This window comes from Sphaerodactylus townsendi, linkage group LG07 (assembly GCF_021028975.2).
Source record: "Sphaerodactylus townsendi isolate TG3544 linkage group LG07, MPM_Stown_v2.3, whole genome shotgun sequence".
Lineage (NCBI taxonomy): Eukaryota > Metazoa > Chordata > Lepidosauria > Squamata > Sphaerodactylidae > Sphaerodactylus > Sphaerodactylus townsendi.
Genome location: NC_059431.1, coordinates 3,781,437 through 3,801,953, shown reverse-complemented (window position 1 = coordinate 3,801,953; position 20,517 = coordinate 3,781,437). Strand labels below are relative to the sequence as shown.

General features: G+C 45.9%; 1 protein-coding gene across 1 annotated transcript; it reads left to right on the top strand.

Annotated features, from left to right (window-relative positions):
- The first annotated feature begins 4,704 nt into the window (after positions 1-4,704).
- On the top strand, positions 4,705-18,956 carry ACAA2 (acetyl-CoA acyltransferase 2). Its single transcript, XM_048503779.1, has 7 exons — positions 4,705-4,855; positions 10,416-10,582; positions 11,549-11,677; positions 12,288-12,404; positions 12,942-13,089; positions 16,443-16,618; positions 18,819-18,956. Exons 1-7 carry the CDS (start codon positions 4,708-4,710, stop codon positions 18,954-18,956), a joined length of 1,023 nt encoding a protein of 340 aa, XP_048359736.1. The 5' UTR covers positions 4,705-4,707.
- The last annotated feature ends 1,561 nt before the right edge of the window (positions 18,957-20,517 follow it).

Here is a 20,517-nt window from a genome sequence, read left to right as displayed (position 1 = left end):
GCTAAAGATGGTAGAAAGCAGGGTAGGTCCTTAGAACTTAAAATGTTGCCATTGGCAAAGAGCTCACATTACCTGGCTGAGCACATGGTCCAGAAAATGGATGCCGCCTTCCCAGTTCAGGCAAGAGCTCTGCTCCCCTCCAGAGAGACCTGAGCCAAGAGACCTCGCCCCTCTCTTCCCCTCAATTTATCAGATCCCAGACCCCACCCTCCTTTGACCAGGTCAGGCTGGGTCAAGATATCATTTCCCCCTAGGTCAGGTAGCATTTCCTGATGTTTCTCTGGGATTTCTAAATCCTCCAAATCTCTGGTACCTGGTTGGAGAAGGAGAGGATGAAAGAAAAAGGAAACGAAAAGGGGGGGGGGGAAAGGAGCCATTTCTCCACACCCTTCATGACAATCTCTCATTTGACAACACTGTTCACCACCATTTCCCCATGATGCTCATTGTCCAATATGGTTGGTTAAGCCGCACAGGCATAGCTCACAAAATAAGAAAAATAGAATTTAATTTCAAAGTTAACATGCATGTTGGTTGATCTGTGAGTTTGGAGCTTGAGGCAGTCAGGTTCAGCTGGCTGCAGTTTTGAAAAATAAACACAGATAAACACAGGAGCAGCAGTGGCGTAGGAGGTTAAGAGCTTGTGTGTCTAATCTGGATGAACCGGGTTTGATTCCCAGCTCTGCCGCCTGAGCTGTGGAGGCTTATCTGGGGAATTCAGATTAGCCTGTGCACTCCCACACACGCCAGCTGGGTGGCCTTGGGCTAGTCACAGCTTCTCGGAGCTCTCTCAGCCCCACCTACCTCACAGGGTGTTTGTTGTGAGGGGAGAAGGGCAAGGAGATTGTAAGCCCCTTTGAGTCTCCTGCAGGAGAGAAAGGGGGGGATATAAATTCAAACTCTTCTTCTTCTTCTTCTTCTTCTTGTCTACATTTTTATTTACTATTCGAAAATAAACTGCTGGAAAGCAAAAGATGTATAAAGAAGTACTCGTTTGTGGTGTTAAATATAAGAAATGGCTGCAGATTTAGCACCAGCACATGCCTGGAGTAATAACCCAAATAGCATTTGTGAATATGAAATGAGAAAATGTTATGCTGTTAAAAAGTAATAGTTCTTTTTTTTGCTTCCAGTGGTTTGCAGGATGTTACATATTACTTTTTAAAAATCACATCAGAGAAAAAACGATGGGAACAATTCAAGTAGGTGGGCGAAAAAAGCTACAGTAAGATCCTAAATTCGATGGGGATTCCCTCCCCCTTAAGGATTTCAAGGGATTCCTGCAGTATTAGTCACACTAACTAATAAGACCATCTAACATTGTAATGGGGCATAAGTACCAACAGAAAAGTTCACATCCTTTATAAGGTTCCAATCCTAAGCATGCTTCGTAGGGGTAAAGCTCACTTGTGTGTTAAGTGGCATGAAATCGCTTCCAACTTAGGACGACTCTACAAATTAATGACCTCCAAAACAAACTTACTCAGATCTTGCAAACGGAGGATGTGGCTTCTTTCATTGACTGTCCATCTCATGTTGGATTTTCAACTTTTCCTAACTGCCTTCAACTTTTCCTAGCATTATTGTCTTTTCCAGTGACTCTTCTTTTCTCATAATGTGACCCAGAGATAAGTATCCCAGGAGATCTTTAGTCATCACCTGGGGATCAAAAAGAATATTCTGTACCTTTCAGGCTCCAGTAAGGAAACACAGTTTCCTTAAATAATGCTTAACACACACATACCTTCACAATGGTATTTTTACTACAGCAATAATTTTTATGCACTCACAATGATATAACTCAAACAAAAAAAACCTCTTTACATGGATATAAGATAAGTATACAATATACAAGGGGATAGCTAACCCCCGGGTTAGGTTAAGCCTCGTGAACACCTTCTATGGTCGCATTATAAAAACATAAGCACAAAATAACTGAATGAGAAACCATATTATCTATTATAACATAATAAATGACTTCTGGACATATATTATTGTACTCACAAACATTAAGACCTTGTAATAAATTCTTAATGATTAACACAAAAAGATTTGTGTCTCTTTTTTCAATTTTTTCCAACATGGTGCCTCTTTTACAAAATAAAACATAAAATTACATTTGTTTGTTTGTTTGTTTGCTTCATCAAATTTATATACCGCCCTACCCCAAAGGGCTCAGGACGGTGTCCAGCATTAACCATAAAAACAATTAAAACAAGTAACCACAACCAATAACCGATTAAGAAGAATAACTTTATGATAAACACCTACATTAAAATTGAGCTGTGCACTGAACTATATAAATATATAAGGTGGGAGGAAGAGGCTCAGTCATGTTACTGTAACAAGTGTCTGTGTCAAGGAGGCACCTAGTGATTGATGAACATTCCTGATCCCAGGCCAAGGCCATATAAATGTGGATGGTGAAAAGCCTAAAAAGCCTTTGCAATGGGATCGAAATTGAAGTCGTGCCTAGGTTTTCAAGCAGAGGGGGTTCAAATAATGAGATGGATGCTCTACAACAGTGGTTCCTGTTCTGTCCCCCAAGTGAATCTGTTTTTGGTGGCCTGTACTTGGCTAGGACAGAGTGGGGGGAGACACAAGCCAGGTTCAACAGTTCAACAATAGGTTTATTACTTAAGAGAATCAAGACCCTAACTCCTCCCTTGGGTCTGTCTAAATCAGAGTACTTGCTTGTCTTGAGCAGATTTTAAGCTGCAGACTGAGACTTCTCTTGGCTGCTTTCAAGAAAGTCCACTGTGTCTTGCTTCCTTTTAGTTCCTTCAGTCTTTGTCTGGTTCCAATCGCTGTCAACCTTAACTTGTGCTCTATATATCACCATACACTACTATGGACCACCATATACATCACGAATATTACAGTCTCCAGCTACCCTTGGCACCTTGCTCAGACTGACAGGCTGGAGCTAAAACAGGGGATTGCTGAGTAAAGAGGGAAGACTGCCTTTTGGGAAATGTCTTAAAGGGACAGGGGCTAACTAAAATACCCTCCCTTAGAAGACTTAACAATGAACTTGTTAGGCACAGGGCAGGGCTTTATGCACAGAGCTAGAGTTTTGTTTGGTTATTTTAGTGTTCAGAGTTTTATTGTTTCAATTCTGCGCAGAAGAGGGAACTCAAACTCTCTTCTAATAATTTCAGACAGAGAGCCGGTTCGAAGCGCTGGCGCCTGTGTGACATAATTTATAGTTACAAAAACATACCTCCCCACTCCTTGCTCATTGGGTTGAGTCAAGTAGACGTACAGACCTGGTCATCATATCCCACCTCTTACCACACCTTTCCATCTCATATTTTTAATGTAACTTGAGTCAAAAACACCTCATGTACAAAGTTTCTATAGCAATCAAGTCTTCTGCTAACCCTTATCTATTTGTGAATTTCTAGCTAACTCCCTCCTCTCTTTCTGAGAGGCCTCTTTTCTTTTAACTTAGACTCTGTGTCAGGCTTCTCTCTGGCACCTCCGCATTCCTGTGTGTTTACCTGATTTTGAGCCTCATCAGGGATGTTAGCTAAGATGATTTTATATAATACTCTTTGTGCAGGCTAACTTTTAAGGCTACCTATATGTGTCTATATGGTTTAAAACACTATAACTATATATGTGTACATATCAAACTGAACCCATGCTAACTATGGGGAAACTGAAGTTTAATGGGGAAATAACAAAAGCCTCTTTGGGGGAATGACTGTTCCCAACCTTTTTTTTCACTCGCGTACCCCTTGGCAACCCGTTTCCCTAAAATTCTACACCCCTATTACACCCATTATGCAACTTTTTTTGTGTACCCCCTCCCCGCAACAGTCTGGCGCATATACCTCCAGGGTACACCTGTCCCAGGTTGGCAACCACTGATCTAAAGTATATTTTCTTGTCCAAAATTTCAGCAGCTTAAAGGGCCCCTTCCGCACATGCAGAATAATGCACTTTCAATCCACTTTGCAGCTAGATTTTGCTGTGTGGAACAGCAAAATCCACTTTCAAAGAGTTGTGAAAGTGGACTGAAAGTGCATTATTCGGCATGTGCGGAAGGGGCTTGTGTGTGTGTGTGTGTGTGGGTTTAATTAGGGCTGACCACAGAAAGTCTGCACGAATTAAAACAGCAACAAAACTAAAATTAAAACTGCACCTCAAAGGGTGGGGGGGGGGGATCACCTAGAGAGAGGTGCATTTAAATGAACTGAACAGCACGTCCATCACTTATTGGCTGGCTCCCTCTTCAATCAAACGAGGGAGTATGCATTAATGATTATTTTTATAATTATTTAGAACTATTATTATCAGGGGAAAGGCCGCGTTGCCGGTTGCTATGGCAACGTTTGGCGCGAATGTGCAGAGCGCAACACGCCGCTGCCTTTACGCTCCTTTCCCCGCACCGTGGGAGAGCTGCCGCGCATGCGCAGGCTGAAAATGCTGATAAATGCTCCTGAAATGATAAATGCTGATAAAGACTCTTGCAGTGATAAATGACAACACGTTTTTTTCCCCTGCAAATCCATTCATTGCTGCGGGAATTAATATCTCACCACCACCACCACCCCCGTGAATATGGCCAGGATGCTTTGGGGCTCGTGCAAAAGGAAAGGGTTGGCCACCCACTCCCCACCACGTGCCAACTTCCCCTGGGCATCGGGTGCTCCTTTCTCTCCCCTCCTGGGGAATGAGGAAGCGGGCAGGGTGTGCTGAATGTGCCATTGCAGACGAGCAGGCTGGGGAAGAAGTAGGGGAAAGGGCGAGGAGGAAAGGGCTGGCCCCAGTCCCTCCTGCAGGCAGCCGTGGGCGGGTTCTGTTGCAAGCAGGCAGGAGAGTCCCGCTGCCATGGCCTTGCTCCGAGGTAAGATTCCCCCCTTTTTACAGCCTTTTGCCTTGCTGGTACAACACTTTGCAATGCAACACTTTGCAATGCCCCGGGTGGTGGTCCGGACGTGCTTTCCTCTACTCCCGTGCTCCACGTGGGTTTGATTCCGTGTGAAGGGAAGCCACAGGCAAGGGAAATAGAGCCCGGAGCAAGTTTTCAAACTACGCCCCTTCTCCCAGACCCAGCGATCTGGATGTTATGCCCCTATTGATACACCCACCCACCCCCGAGATAGCATTAGCCTTTCTTGCCGCTGCATCACACTGACTGGTCATTTTTTTAATTTATTGGCCACCTTAGCCCAAGATCTTGTTCTCAGACACTGCTTCTCAGTGGTGTATCCTCCATCCAGAGGGAAAGGGGGTAGAGGGAAACAGCCCGCAAAAGCAGATGTGAGCCCTAGGGCCAAGAGAGCAAACAAACAAAAATTTGTACCCCTCCCAATTTAGCATCATCCGCAAATTGAATAAGCATTCCCTCTTTCCTTTCTCCAAATCCTTGGCCCTGGGGCCAAGAGAGCACTATTCCTTAAACCTGTGTGGAATAGAATGGGAAAGCAACGGTTTAAGAATCGTCGTTCTGGGGTTTGTTGCAAAGAAGGGGAATAAACCGTGTAAATGGTGTCATTTTGATTCTATCGCTGGCTTATGTATTTTTATTTTATTTTTATATAACGATTCAATTTTATTGATCGCTGGAGCTGATCTGTCACAGCAAAGGCAAACAGAAAGGAGTTCTAGTGGCTTTACTCTGTTTGCCTGCTAAGCAAGGTCAGCCCTGGTTAGTACTTGGATGGGTGGGGGGCACTGTCCAGGGGAAGGCATTAGCCTCTTGCCTGAAAACCCTACCTGGTTGCCATAAGTCAGCTGCCACTTGACACACACTCAACCCCACCCTAAAAGTTAGACAAGGGTTGTTCCCATTGTGTGGATGAGCACTGGAAGGTAAAGAGCGAGTCCTGATACATCATAACTTCCCATGTGGAAACAGTGCCTACTGGTGCACACTTGCTATCCTTTTCTCCCCAGACTTAAAGATATGGGTCACTATAGTAGTCAGATCCAGAGGTGGGATCCAGCAGGTTCTCACAGGTTCCCGAGTGTCAGTTACTAATTATTTGTGTGTGCCGAGAGGGGGTTACTAATTGCTGATTTTGCCACGTGATTTTTGCCCTAGTTGCAAACTGAGGGCCATGGCTTCCTTAACGGAGTCAATCCATCACATGTTGCGTTTTCCTCTTTTCCTGGTGCCTTCAACTTTTCCTGGCATTATTGTCTCTTCTAATTAGGCCAATAACATCCTGTTAAGTTCGTACGAAAGGGTCAGAGCATTCTTTTCTCCTGGCAGTTGACACCCGTGCTTAGCAGAGAAAGGAAATGGAAAGGATAAGTTTGCAATCCACTGGAACTGTTGAGGGGGAAAAGATGCTACTTTTTTTATCTTTTAATGACTACATGTGAATGCTATTTGAGTATTATGGATTTGTTTGTTTTTAAGAATAGTTATACCCTTTTTTTCCTTGACATGGGTTGGGGGGCTTGCCCCATACTTGTGTCATGAAGGTTACAGTGCAATATTTCTTTGCTATATGGAAACAAAATCTATGGAGTGCTTTGAACACTGAAGCAGAGCTTTATAAATGCTAGGTATTATTACTAGTAAAGCTACCTAGCAGGTTCCAGCCTCAGGTGATGTTCAAACTTGGGGCTTCCTCCGTCACACAGCAGTTATGTTGTAAGAGTTCCTCCACCAGTTTTGCCAGAGGCTATTCATGTTAAGCATCTGGACTTGACTGATTTCCCAACTATTTTTTGTTTATTTGCTCATTGCTAAGTCGCAGCTGGTTTATGGCTACCTATGGTGGAGTTTTCAACGCAAGAGAGGTTCAGACATGGTTTGCCGTTGCCTGTCTGCCTGCCTCTGCATCAGGACCCTGTGTGTTCCTCGGAGGTCTCCGCAGCCTCCGCTTTATCCTCACAACAACCCTATGAGGTAGGTCAGGAAGAATGTCACCAACTGGGCCAAGATTACCTAGAAAGCTTCATGGGGGTTTTGAACTTCAGTCTCCCACATCTTAGTCTGACATCTGAACCACTCTACCGTACTGATCACAGCAAAGACTACCAAGACTACCCTCGAGCCCTTCGGGGATGAGGCGGCCTATACATTTAATTAATAGACAAATAAATAAATAAATAAATCTTTCTGATATAATTTCCAAACAATACATTTTCCCTTTTTTTCCTCCCACCCTCCCCTAATATTATGTTTTACTTTTCTTTAACCAAACAGCAGTAAGTTCATTCGTTGTTGTCTTCTTATCCATATGTCTTCTTTGACTCCCGTCTCCTTCATCCAATTCTCATAACTTGTCCATGTCTTCATTCTGTTTTTCTCACGTAAGGCAACTTCATGTGTTCAATAAACTGGCTGGAATTGACTTTGTGGACACCCCTTTGGTGTAGACCAGGGGTAGGGAACCTGCGGCTCGGATAAAATGGAGGCTCTTCTGCCCTTGCACTGTGGCTCCACGAGCCAAGCCGCCGGCCCCATTCTTACCCGCCCTGCAGGCAGCAGGGCGGGCGCACCAACTGCCCACAGTCGGCTGGGCTGCGCCGTGGGCTTCCCCTCTTGCCCGCCCCGTTGGAGCGGGGCGGGTGCTTTCCCGGCAGCCGGCAAGGCCGAGCCGCCGGCTTCATCCTTGCCCGCCCTGCAGGCAGCAGGGCGGGTGCATCCATGCGCTTCTCAGAATGAGCGGAGTAAAAGGTTAAAAAAACCCTATATATATAGTGTTATCTTTATTTTAAATGTCAAAAATTATTTGCGGCTCCAAGTGTTTTCTTTTCCCGTGGAAAACGGGTCCAAATGGCTCTTTGAGTGTTAAAGGTTCCCTACCCCTGGTGTAGACCGAAGTCTGTAACGTTATTGCAACAGGCACTGAGGGAAGTTTTTGTCACAAACCTAAGGCTGAAAATTTTTTAGATCCAAGATAATTTCCTCTGGTAATAATGGAATTGCAAGACTCAGCGAGTCCACTTGTGTTTGAGAACAAGCCCGCTTCCAAAGGTTACTTGATAGAGGTTGTTAATATTTACTCTTGTAAGTCCAAAGTTTGAGGCACTCCCAAGCTTGCTTTTTGATTAGAGGGGGAGTTTTAGTGATCTCTCGCTAGAGCATAGGTGTCAAACTCGCGGCCCTCCAGATGTTATGGACTACAGCTCCCATCATCCCCTGCCAGCATCATGCTGGCAGGGGATGATGGGAGCTGTAGTCCATAACATCTGGAGGGCCGCGAGTTTGACGCCTGCGCTCTAGAGCCAGTATGGTATAGGGGTTCAGAGTTGTCGGACTAATGTCTGAGAGACCCAAGTTTGCCGCTCCACTTTTGCCATGGAAGTTTGCGGGGTGACGGTTACGGTTTCTCAGCGTAACATACCTCAAAAGGTTTTCATGAGGATAAAATGGAGGCAGGAGAACTGTGGAAGCGGCTTTGGGGTCCCATTGGAGAGAAAGGCAGGGTCTCATACAAAGGCAGGGTTATATAATAATACAATAACTGGCTGTTGTGGGTTTTTCCAGGCTGTGTGGTTTCAGCTCCTAACGCAGTGATAGCGAACCTTTTCAAGACTGAGTGCCCGAATTGCAACTCAAAACCCACTTATTTATCGCAAAGTGCCAACACGACAATTTAACTTGAATACTGAGGTTCTAGTTTAAAAAAAAAACGGTTGGCTCCAAGGTGTGCGTTACTCAGAAGTAAGCTTGGTGGTAGTCGGTGGCTTTGCTTTGAAGCAACCGTGCAACTCTTCCAACGGGTGAATCACGACCCTGCGAGGGTTTGCTCAGAAGCAAGCCCGTTGCCAGCAACCGAGCTTACCCCCAGGTAAAGGATTGAGCTTTAGTTCTTCCCATGAAAATCAGTGGGGCTTAACAGCGCTTAACAGGGTTACCTACACTGCCTCACCAAAACTAGGTCTTAGGTTTAATGCTAATAATCAAGCCCAGTAGCCGGGGCCAGCCTATATGTGTGTGTGTGGGAGGGAGCACTCTGTTTGTGTGTGCCCACAGAGAGGGCTCTGAGTGCCACTTCTGGCACCCGTGCCACAGGTTCGCCACCACTGTCCTAACGTTTCGCTCGCATCTGTGGCAGGCGTCTTTAGAGGCACCTTTAAGATGTGTTTCGCCTGGAATGCCAACTGATCTCCAGACTACATACTTTACTTATTTATTCATTATTTATTTATTGGAAATTATTGATGCCACATCTCCTGACGAAAATGGCTGCTTTGAACAGTGGACCGGATGGCATTTTACTCTGCCTCCCTCAAACCCACCCCCAGATTTCAGAAATTTACAAACCCAGAGTTGGCAACTCCTTGGCCCCTTCTGCACGGACCAGTAAACGCAGGTTTAGGACGGCATACAATATGTTTTGGAGGGGGACTTCACACGGATCCTGCCCCAAGGCGAGTCTGCCTCGTGTTTTTCCCCCCAAAATGGGTTATTCGAGAGCAGCAGTGGCGTAGGAGGTTAAGAGCTCATGTATCTAATCTGGAGGAACCGGGTTTGATTCCCAGCTCTGCTGCCTGAACTGTGGAGGCTTATCTGGGGGATTCAGATTAGCCTGTGCACTCCCACACACGCCAGCTGGGTGACCTTGGGCTAGTCACAGCTTCTTGGAGCTCTCTCAGCTCCTCCCACCTCACAGGGTGTTTGTTGTGAGGGAGGAAGGGCAAGGAGATTGTAAGCCCCTTTGAGTCTCCTGCAGGAGAGAAAGGGGGGATATAAATCCAAACTCTTCTTATTCAAGAATCGCGCTATCCACGGGTCTTTTTAAAAACCTGGGCTGCAGCTGCTTTAAAATGCCCGGGCAGGGAGATGCTTTATTCGACTGCGTGTTCCTTTAAAAAAAATTTTTCCGGATGACATCTGTGGAGCCACACAGGTGCAAAGGGTCGTATTGTGAGACAGCATGGCTGTGGGGGTCCACTTGTGCATGCCTGTGTAGCTACGCATCGGTGGGCTAAGGCGCGATGGCAACCCACATTGATTCCGTGGGCTCCGATCACCACCTGCACAGAGGCACGCAAATGTGTTAACAGGAAAATGGGTTACTTTACCCCGACTGCAACCTGCTTTAAATGGCCCGTGCGGAAGGGACCTATCTCTTGTACCCTGTTTCCCCGAATATAAGACATCCCCTGAAAATAAGACATAGTAGAGGTTTTGCTGAAGTGCAAAATATAAGGCATCCCCCGAAAGTAAGACGTAGCAAAGTTTTTGCTTGGAAGCATGCCCAACAAACAGAACACAGAAAAATAAAACATCCCCTGAAAATAAGACATAGCGCATCTTTGGGAGCAAAAATTAATATAAGACACTGTCTTATATTCGGGGAAACACGGGTAGTAATTGTAATCATAACGTACCCGTCAGCGTCCACTATGGAATGGGGTTTTATTGTGTGATTAAATGAAATGCCGCTTGTCTTCTTCCTAATCCAGATGTAAGGATTCTTTCCCACTTTGCCTTCCAGGTGTGTTCATCGTTTCTGCCAAGAGGACCCCATTTGGGGCATATGGAGGTCTCCTCAAGGACTTCACCGCCACAGACCTCTCAGAGTTCGCAGCACGGGCAGCTCTGTCCGCCAGCAAAGTGTCTCCTGAAATCATTGACAGCGTGATTGTTGGCAATGTCATGCAGGTTGGTTGTGTGTGTGTGTGTGTCTGTGTGTTGTCAAGTCACAGCTGATTTCTGGTAGCATTTTGAAGGGAAGGGGCATTTGGAGGTGGTTTATCATGGCCTGCCTCCACACGGTCTGAGAGGGTTCTGAGAAAACTATGTCTGACCCAAGTCACTCAGCAGGCTTTATGTGGAGGAGCAGGGAAACAAATAAGAGTCTGCCGCTCACCTGGAGAGGTGCGGAATCAAACCCAGCTGTCCAGATTAGGTTTGTCGCTCTTCCTCACAACACCACTCTGGCTCCAGGTTGGTAGGACTCTGAAAACATCCATACAGTTACATCTGCCTCAGTCTCTATGGCTGATTCCGCATGGGCCAAAAACAGTGGCGTGAAAACGGTGTGAAGATAGTATAAACCCTTTTACACCGTTTTAAACCCTTTTACACCATTTTCACACTGTTTTCACACTGCTGTTTTTGGCCCAAGCGGAATCAGCCTATGTTTTTAGTTTTGGATTGTAGATCCTGTTTCACAGGAGCCAGAAATTAACTGGAGCATCTTCTCTTCTGATGAATTAAATAAAAAACTCCCTTCCTTAGAATCGTTCCATTTCCTCTTGCTAATTTCATTGCAGATAGAAATAAGGTGCATAATCCAGTCCCACAAAAAGTCTTTTAAATTGTTTTTTTTCATTTTTCTAGAAGCAGGTAATGTTTGTACATTAAGAAAATATTTACTACTCAAATCAGGTACCCAGTAGAGTAATTTAACCCCCTGGGTTTCACCTGGTGCTTGCACAGGTGATTACCAGCACTCTTTCACTTCAGCTGCCATCTGATCTTTTTTAACCAGAAATACCAGGGATTGAACCCGGGTCCTTCCGTATGCAAAGCAGATGCCCTACCACTGAGCCACAGCCCCTCTCCTTTGCTGCCATCTCATTCTTTGCAGAATTAATCAAGTTCTTTGTCCTGAATTTCTCACAGAGCTCTTCAGATGCGGCTTATATTGCCAGACACGTCGGGCTGCGTGTCGGAGTGCCGATCCCAGTTCCAGCTCTGACAGTTAACAGGCTGTGTGGGTCAGGTTTCCAGTCCATTGCCAACGGATGCCAGGTACAGAATCTGTTTGTTGGTTTTTTAAAAATGTATCTTGCTGAATTGCTTTTGTCCTTCAACAGCCCAGTCCTTTAAGCTTGCTAGTTGGGTCTCTTCGATATCCTTTTTGAGATGTGGCGACCAGAACTGAACATAGTACTCCAAGTGCGGTTGCACCACGGCTTTATATAAGGGCATGACAATCCTTGCAGTTTTATTATCAACTCCTTTCCTAATTATCCCCAGCATAGAGTTTGCCTTTTTCACAGCTGCCATGCATTGAGCTGACATTCCCATGGAACTATCAACTAAGACGCCCAAATCCCTTTCCTGGTCTGCGACTGATAAGCACTGACCCTTCGTAGCGTGCATGTGAAGGCTGGATTTTTTGCCCCTATGTGCATCACTTTACATTTGGCTACATTGAACTTTGCATTTGCCACTTCTTAGCCCACTCCACCCAATTTATCAAGGTTCGCTTTGAGCTCTTCACAAGAATCCCGGCGGTTCTACACCAATCTCTACATAATTCTGGGTGGTATCATCTGCAAACTTACACCACGCCACCTGCTAACTCTACTTCCAGGAAATTTGGGAATAACTAATCTAACTTGTCGTTTGTAAACAGGAAATCTGCCTCAAAGAATCGGAGGTCGTGTTGTGTGGTGGGTCAGAAAGCATGAGCCAGTCTCCGTACGCTGTCAGAAACATCCGCTTTGGAACAAAATTGGGAGCAGATCTCAAGGTTCGGGCATCGGGTGCTTTGCTGTGGTTGTTCTTGGTATCTTTGCAGATTATCATAATGTCTGAAAGTAGTCTTTCTCAAGCCATATAAGGCACATTCTTCCCAACCTGTTCCTGTACAGGGGAACTGGGTAGAATCTCCTTTGCCCCCTTCTAGCCTCTAGTTATTTCATTTCATTTCAAAGAGGGCTCTTATGTTTTAGCATTACCTCTATAGCTATGAGATCTAACTTTTTCCTGTTAAGAAGTGTTTCAGGATGCTAGTTCTACAAATAAATATTAGTGTGTGTGTTTAGTGTAATGTGAGCACAGAGGAAAACTATGCTTATGGATTAGTTTGTTAGTCGTAGCACTAGAAATATAGGACAGCCATGCTTTTTGTGTGCCTTGGGTTCTTTGGGAATTGGATGGGGGGGGGGGTTGTACACTCTTCTACACAGGGGTCACAAACAAAGAATTCCACACTAAGTAATTGTATCTTGTAATTATGCTATTTTACTGTGATGTGATTCTCTCCCCATCTCTACTCCCCTGGCAGCTGGAAGACACCTTATGGGCAGGCCTAACAGATCAGCATGTTAAAACCCCGATGGGACTCACAGCTGAAAACCTGGCTGCAAAATATGACATCACACGAGAAGACTGTGACCACTATGCGTTGAAGACTCAGCAGAGATGGAAGGCTGGTTAGTGAACAGTGTTACAGATTTGAACCAAACCCTCCGTTTGATTTGAAGGCCTGGTTTCCGCTGATGAGGGAGGAGGGGATGCACCCCCCACCACAACCAGAAAGGCTGTGTATGGGCTTTCCACTTCAGATGGCAGAGGGGGACTTCTCTATATGAAGAAAATCCTCTGCCCATTAAAAGCTTAGATGATTGAGAGAAGAACTGTATCATAGTAATTTTCTTTGCAGAAGCAGAAGGATTGGTTTTACACCCCACTTTTCTCCACCATAAGGAGCAGCAGTGGCGTAGTGGTTAAGAGCAGGTGCACTCTAATCTGGAGGAACCGGGTTTGATTCCCCGCTCTGCCGCCTGAGCTGTGGAGGCTTATCTGGGGAATTCAGATTAGCTTGTGCACTCCAACACACGCCAGCTGGGTGTCCTTGGGCTAGTCACAGTTCTTTGGAGCTCTCTCAGCCCCACCCACCTCACAGGGTGTTTGTTGCGAGGGGGGAAGGGAAAGGAGTTTGTAAGCCCCTTTGAGTCTCCTATAGGAGATAAAGAGGGAATATAAATCCAACTCTTCTTCTTCCTCTTCTTTGGGGTTCACAAAGTCCTTTCCCTTCCTCTCCTCACAACAGACATCTTGTGAGGTTGGTAGGGCTGAGAGAGTTCTAAGAGAACTGTGTCTGGATCATAGTCACCCAGAGGCTTCATGCAGAGGAGGCTTCATGCAGAGAAGGCGAAACAAACCTGGTTCACCAGATAAGAGTTCACCACTCTTGTGGAGGAGTGTGGAATCAAACTCAGTTCTCCACATGAGAGTCCACCACACTGAACCACTTCACCACGCTGGCTGTTTTTAATGGAAGTGATTCAATAACATGTGACTTCACACCTGCAGTCTGAAATGGTTCAGTCCAGATAGAGGTTTACTTTCTCACAGAGTGCCAGTGGCGTGTAGTCGATAGAGTGCTGGATGTGGGCCTGGGGCGGTGGTTTTATTATTATATTATATATTACCTTTCTATCTCACCAATCTCTCCAAGGGACTTGAGGCGGCTTATATATATGTACATAATAATTATACTCTAGGTTGGAGCCCCACAACTATCATGGAACCTCCCTGGGTGACCTTGGACTCACCACAAACTCTCTGCCTGGCCTATCTCACACTGTTGTTGTTATGAGAAAATGGAGGAGGGGACTCACCCCCCACCACCGCCAGAAAATAGCTCACCTCTTCTGCACATTTGCCATAGCCAGATTCCTGAAGCGGTTTTTGCAAACCCTCAATCATTCCCTGTAGTTTTAATCATTCCCCTCATTTGGGAAATGAAAGCCTCTGGCGTTTGCTGGATGGGAAGACTGTGGACCAAACTCTGCACTAGATACAGGCTTCAGTTTCTTGTTCACCTCATACAACACAAGCCTTTATTGGCATATAAAACAGGACAAAATTTTAAAACAAAACAAGGTTAAGAAATACAGTTAAAATTACTAATTTCCAGTATAAAATTTGCAACAGTTTCACAAAAGAGCGCCTCAGAGCTGTTCAGGAGATTGGGTATCTTATAACACTCATGCCACTGAGAACATTGCAAGAAAATGGAATTCATGTATTTCATGCGTATCTTATTGTATTTAGGGCATAGAAACAAAGAATGGTCAAGTGTTTCAACCGTAGTCAGATCACATGAACAAACTCTTTTAGAACGTTCCATATTCTTACATCTTCCCTCCAGCAGAGCTGATGGCAGCACATTACATCTTGCAGTAGCCAAGGCTCTCCTCTGGGTGGGATTAATCAGCAGACGAAGATATGCTGCCATAATTCCTCGCTCGCATGGGATTAATAATGTAGTCGGAGAACAGGTTGTCTTGGCAGCACGAGTCAAATTATGAAAATCATGATCCAAGAGCCTATTCTTAACTAGTCTGAAGGCTTCCACCTTTGTGAGCATAAGGAGTGATTCCAAGGGGAAACCAATAGCTTCAGCCTTTCTAAAGATCAAAGTATACCATTCTGAAATCTGATAAAAGAGAGGGAATATAGCTATTGGTCACATTAGACCCTTGTTAATGTGTAAAGCACCGTCAAGTCACCACCAACTTATGGCAACCCCATACAGTTTTCAAGGCTGGAGATGGTTTACTTCTGCCTGCCTCCATGTCATGCCCCTGGTATTCCTTGGAGGTCTTGCCTGAGTCAAGGCCGAGAGTATGGGACCAGTAGAGCAAGAGGAACTCTCTGCTACTGCGTGGATTCTGATTTGGTTGACATAAAGCACTCAGAGCCAATAAAAATTTTTTTTCATTTATTGTGAGGTAAAATATTCCTCAAGAAACGACCAAAATCAAAATAATGTTATCTGAAGCTTGAGTTTGTTACCATAGACCAGTGGTGGCGAACCTTTGGCACTCCAGATGTTATGGACTAAAATTCCCATCAGCCCCTGCCAGCATGACAAATTGACCATGCTGGCAGGGGCTGATGGGAATTGTAGTCCATAACATCTGGAGTGCCAAAGGTTCACCACCACGGCCATAGACACTAAACCAAGTAGCTCTTTTAGTTACAGTTCATTTGTTTCACATTTCAAGTCCTAGCTGAATTGTAAACAATCTGTCCTCACATAACTGCACACTTCTATATCCAGAGAGCTTTTTTCAACCCCTTCAGTGTGAGGGCTTAGCTTAACTGCCTTAACTGCCGCTGATAGAATGTTCACTCTTGAAAATTTCTCCCCAACTGCCTTAACTGCCGCTGATAGAATGTTCACTCTTGAAAATTTCTCCCCAACTGCCTTAACTGCCGCTGATAGAATGTTCACTCTTGAAAATTTCTCCCCAACTGCCTTAACTGCCGCTGATAGAATGTTCACTCTTGAAAATTTCTCCCCAACTGCCTTAACTGCCGCTGATAGAATGTTCACTCTTGAAAATTTCTCCCCAACTGCCTTAACTGCTGCTGATAGAATGTTCACTCTTGAAAATTTCTCCCCAACTGCCTTAACTGCCGCTGATAGAATGTTCACTCTTGAAAATTTCTCCCAGCATGCAATTTCTTCACAGGACTGGTCCAGGGTCACCCATTAAGCACCCATGGCAAAGTGGGGACTTGAACCTAGGTTTCCCAGATCCTAGTCTGCAACCTGCGGCTCTCCAGATGTTCATGGACTACAATTCCAGGGGCTGGCAGGGCTGATGGGAATTGTAGTCCATGAACATCTGGAGAGTCGCAGGTTGCAGACCCCTGTCCTACTCCAACCCCTTAACCACCACTGCGCTGTCTCTGTTAGTAACTTACTGATACCCTTTTTTTGTTCCTCCCCTCCTGAATTTTTTGCTGCTGGACACTTATTGTGCTGCAGCTCACGAAGCAGGTTACTTTAAGGCGGAGATGGCTCCCATAGAAGTGAAAGTCAAGAAAGAAAAGAAGAGCATGGATCGGGATGAACATGCCCGGCCGGAGACGACCCTGGAGCACTTGAGAAAGCTGCCTGCGGTCTTCAAGAAAGACGGGACGGTCACCGCCGGAAATGCCTCAGTGAGCACCATGGTTTGAAATATCCAACTGGGGAACTGTTTGCGTGGCTCTTATAAATGGAAATGTTCCTGAATCCTTCATTAATCTCACCTTCGGTTGTTTAGGATTTTTGTGCCACCTTTTCCCCAGAGCTGATGCTGGAGTTCAACTTTCCAAAAACTTGGAAATATGCAGTCAGGCCTAGATGGGTCATGGGGGTTGTATGGTTGCAAGTTTTGTGGTGACAGCTGCCAGACTTGGCCCCAGTGAGTCCTCCCTCAAAGGCCAAAACAGCCATGTCAAGGGCCCTGCCTTTTACTGGCAGAAACCAGTGCTTTAAGGCTGGCAGTACTGTTGTGGTTGCCTACCAACAGTCACTGAGTGAATCTGTTTCATTTGGAGGGTTCTTTAGATTTCAGATTTTTTTCCTGTAAAAATTTCAGATTTTTTTCTGTTAACCTGGTTCTTTTTTGAGGTTTTCTCAGGTTTCTTAAAAGATCTGTCTTGTCTGTCCAAGACCCCAATCTCTGGATTAAAGCATCCTCGGATGGGGCAACATTGAGAATTAGAGACATTTGATTATACAAATGACAAAACTGTTTAAGGCAAGGGATGCCACAAACGATGCAGAAACTAGACTTACAAAGATGCAGTAAAAGCAGTATTAAATCATAGAATCATAGAGTTGGAAGAGACCCTAAGGGCCATCAAGTCCAACCCCGTGCCATGCAGGAACACACAATCAAAGTTCTCCTGACAAATGTTCATCCAGCCTCTGTTTAAAAACCTCCGAAGAAGGAGACCCCACCACTCTCTGAGACAGTGACAGTGCCACTGTTAAACAACCCTGAGAGTCAGAAAGTTCTTCCTAATGTTTCGGTGGAATCTCTTTTCCTGCACCTTGAACCCATTACTCCTGGTCCCAGTCTCTGGAGCAGCAGAAAACAAGCTTGCTCCCTCTTCAACATGACATCCCTTCAAATATTTAAACATGGCTATCGTGTCACCTCTTAACCTTCACTTCTCCAGACTGAACATCCCCAGCTCTTATAAGGGAGTCGTGCAGAAAGCAAAGCCAGCCAGCAATGGCCTTGAATCATAGAGTTGGAAGAGACCCCAAGGTCCATCCAGTCCAACCCCCTGCCATGCAGGAACATACAATCTAAGCACTCCCAACAGATGGCCATCCAGCCTCTCTTTAAACCTCCAAAGAAGGAGACTCCACCACACACCAAGGCAGTGAATTCCACTGTCGAACAGCCCTGACAGTCAGAAAGTTCTTCCTAATGTTTAGGTGGACTCTCTTTTCCTGCACCTTGAATCCATTACTCCGTGTCCTGGTCTCTGGAGCAGCAGAAAACAAGCTTGCTCCCTCTTCAACATGACATCCCTTCAAATATTTAAACATGGCTATCATGTCACCTCTTAACCTTCGCTTCTCCAGACTAAACACCCCCATCTCCCTAAGCCTGTCTTCGTAGGGCAGTGGTGGCGAACCTATGGCACGGGTGCCAGAGGTGGCACTCAGAGCCCTCTCTGTCGGCACGCGTGCACAGAGTTTGTGATGTGATAACAGTGTAATTATTTCAGGGAGATTATTAGCATTAAACCTAAGACCTAGTTTTGGGGAAGCAGTGCAGGTAACACTGTTAAGTGCTGTTAAACCCTGCTGATTTTCATGGGAAGAATGAAAGCGTGATCCTTTACCTGGCAGTAAGCTCGGTTGCTGGCAATGGGGCTTGCTTCTGAGTAAACCCACCTAGGGTTGTGATTCACCCGTTCGAAGTGTTGCACAGTTGCTTCAAAGCAAAGCCACCGACTATGACCAAGCTTACTCCTGAGTATCGCACTCCTTGGAGCCAATCATTTTTTCCATACTAAAACCTCGGCATTCAGGTTAAATTGCCATGTTGGCACTTTGCAGTAAATAAGTGGGTTTGGGGTTGCAGTTTGGGCACTCGGTCTCGAAAAGGTTCGCCATCACTGTCGTAGGGCATGGATTCCAGACCTTTTATCATTTTGGTTGCCCGAATTATACCTAAAATAATTGTTTGGTAGACTTGCGAGAGCACCCTTCCGGAACTGTTCCATTCCACTGCAGTCCTAGTTCCTCTATAGGTCAGAATTGGTAGTTTCAAGCAGAAGCCGCCATCTTGAATCAGCCACAGGAGCACACCTTTCCCAGCCCAGATTGGGTTTGTTTATGTCTTTCGGTTTCCAGGGAGTCTGCGATGGAGCCGGAGCCGTGATCATTGCTAGCGAAGAGGCTGTCAAAAAGCACAGCCTCGCTCCTCTGGCCAGAATAGTGGCTTATCACGCATCTGGATGTGACCCCAACATCATGGGCATTGGTAAGTGACGACCGGGGGTTCCGTAGGGATTGTCTGGTTGAGGGAAGAAAAATACGCCACGGCCTTTGCATGGAACTGCTCACAAGCCCACATAGGGTTGCCGGCTCCAAGTTGGGAAATACCTGGTGGAGCCTGTGGAGGGTGGGGTTTGCGGTGGGAGGGATTTCTGTGAGGCATAATACCATAGAGTCCACCTTCCAAAGCAGTCGTTTTCTCCAGGTGCTGATCTCTTTAGCCTGGAGATCAGTTGAGATAGCGCAGGGGTGTCCAACTCTGGCGCTTCAGATGTTCATGGACTACTATTCCCATCAGCCCCTGCTGGCATGGCCAATTGGCCATGCCAGCATAAGAACATAAGAACTAGCCTGCTGGATCAGACCAGAGTCCATCTAATCCAGCACTCTTCTACTCGCAGTGGCCCACCAGGTGCCTTTGGGAGCTCACATGCAGGATGTGAAAGCAAGGACCTGCTGCTGCTGCTGCTTCTGAGCACCTGGTCTGCTAAGGCATTTGCAATCTCAGGTCCAGGAGGATCAAGATTGGAGCACCTTCCTTATGAGGAGAGGCTGCAGTGTTTGGGACTCTTTAGTTTGGAGAGGAGACGTCTGAGGGGGGATATGATTGAAGTCTATAAAATTATGCATGGGGTAGAGGATGTTGACAGAGAGAGATTTTTCTCTCTTTCTCACAATACTAGAACCAGGGGGCATTCATTGAAAATGCTGGGGGGAAGAATTAGGACTGATAAAAGGAAACACTTCTTCACGCAACGTGAGATTGGTGTTTGGAATATGCTGCCACAGGACGGGGTGATGGCCACTAACCTGGATAGCTTTAAAAGGGGCTTGGACAGATTTATGAAGTCGATCTATGGCTACCAATCTTGATCCTCCTTGATCTGAGATTGCAAATGCCTTAGCAGACCAGTAATCAGGAGCAGCAGCAGCAGAAGGCCATTGCTTTCACATCCTGCACGTGAGCTCCCAATGGCACCTGGTGGGCCACTGCGAGTAGCAGAGTGCTGGACTAGATGGACTCTGGTCTGATCCAGCAGGCTAGTTCTTATGTTCTTATGTTCTTAAGATTGGTAGCCATAGATCGATTTCTCCTCCATAAATCTGTCCAAGCCCTTTTTAAAGCTATCCAGGTTAGTGGCCATCACCCCCTCCTGTGGCAGGGGCTGATGGGAATTGTAGTCCATGAACATCTGAAGCTCCAGAGTTGGACACCCCTGTGATAGTGGGAAATGTCCAGCCACCGCGTTTGGGGCGGCACCCTACTTGATTCACAAGCGCTTGCATGAGATCCATCCATCTGTCATGGATTTCTAAAGCAGGGAGATGCCGTATGCCAAAGGCATGTCCAAGGGAGGAGCTGTGGCTCAGTGGCAAAGCATCTGCTTCACATGCAGAAGGCCCCTGGTTCAATCCCCAGCAGCACCAGTTGTAAAAAGGATCGGGTCATGGGTGACGTGAAAGACCGTGACCTCGGACCCTGGACTGATGCTGCCGGTCAGAGTAGACCAGGGGTCTGCAACCTGCGGCTCTCCAGATGTCCATGGACTACAAA

Coding starts and splice junctions, on each gene's coding strand:
- ACAA2 (XM_048503779.1), top strand. CDS start 4,708: ATGTGCCATTGCAGACGAGCAGGCTGGGGAAGAAGTAGGGGAAAGGGC. Junction 4,856..10,415: donor TGCCATGGCCTTGCTCCGAG/GTAAGATTCCCC, acceptor TTTGCCTTCCAG/GTGTGTTCATCGTTTCTGCC. Junction 16,619..18,818: donor TCACCGCCGGAAATGCCTCA/GTGAGCACCATG, acceptor TTCGGTTTCCAG/GGAGTCTGCGATGGAGCCGG.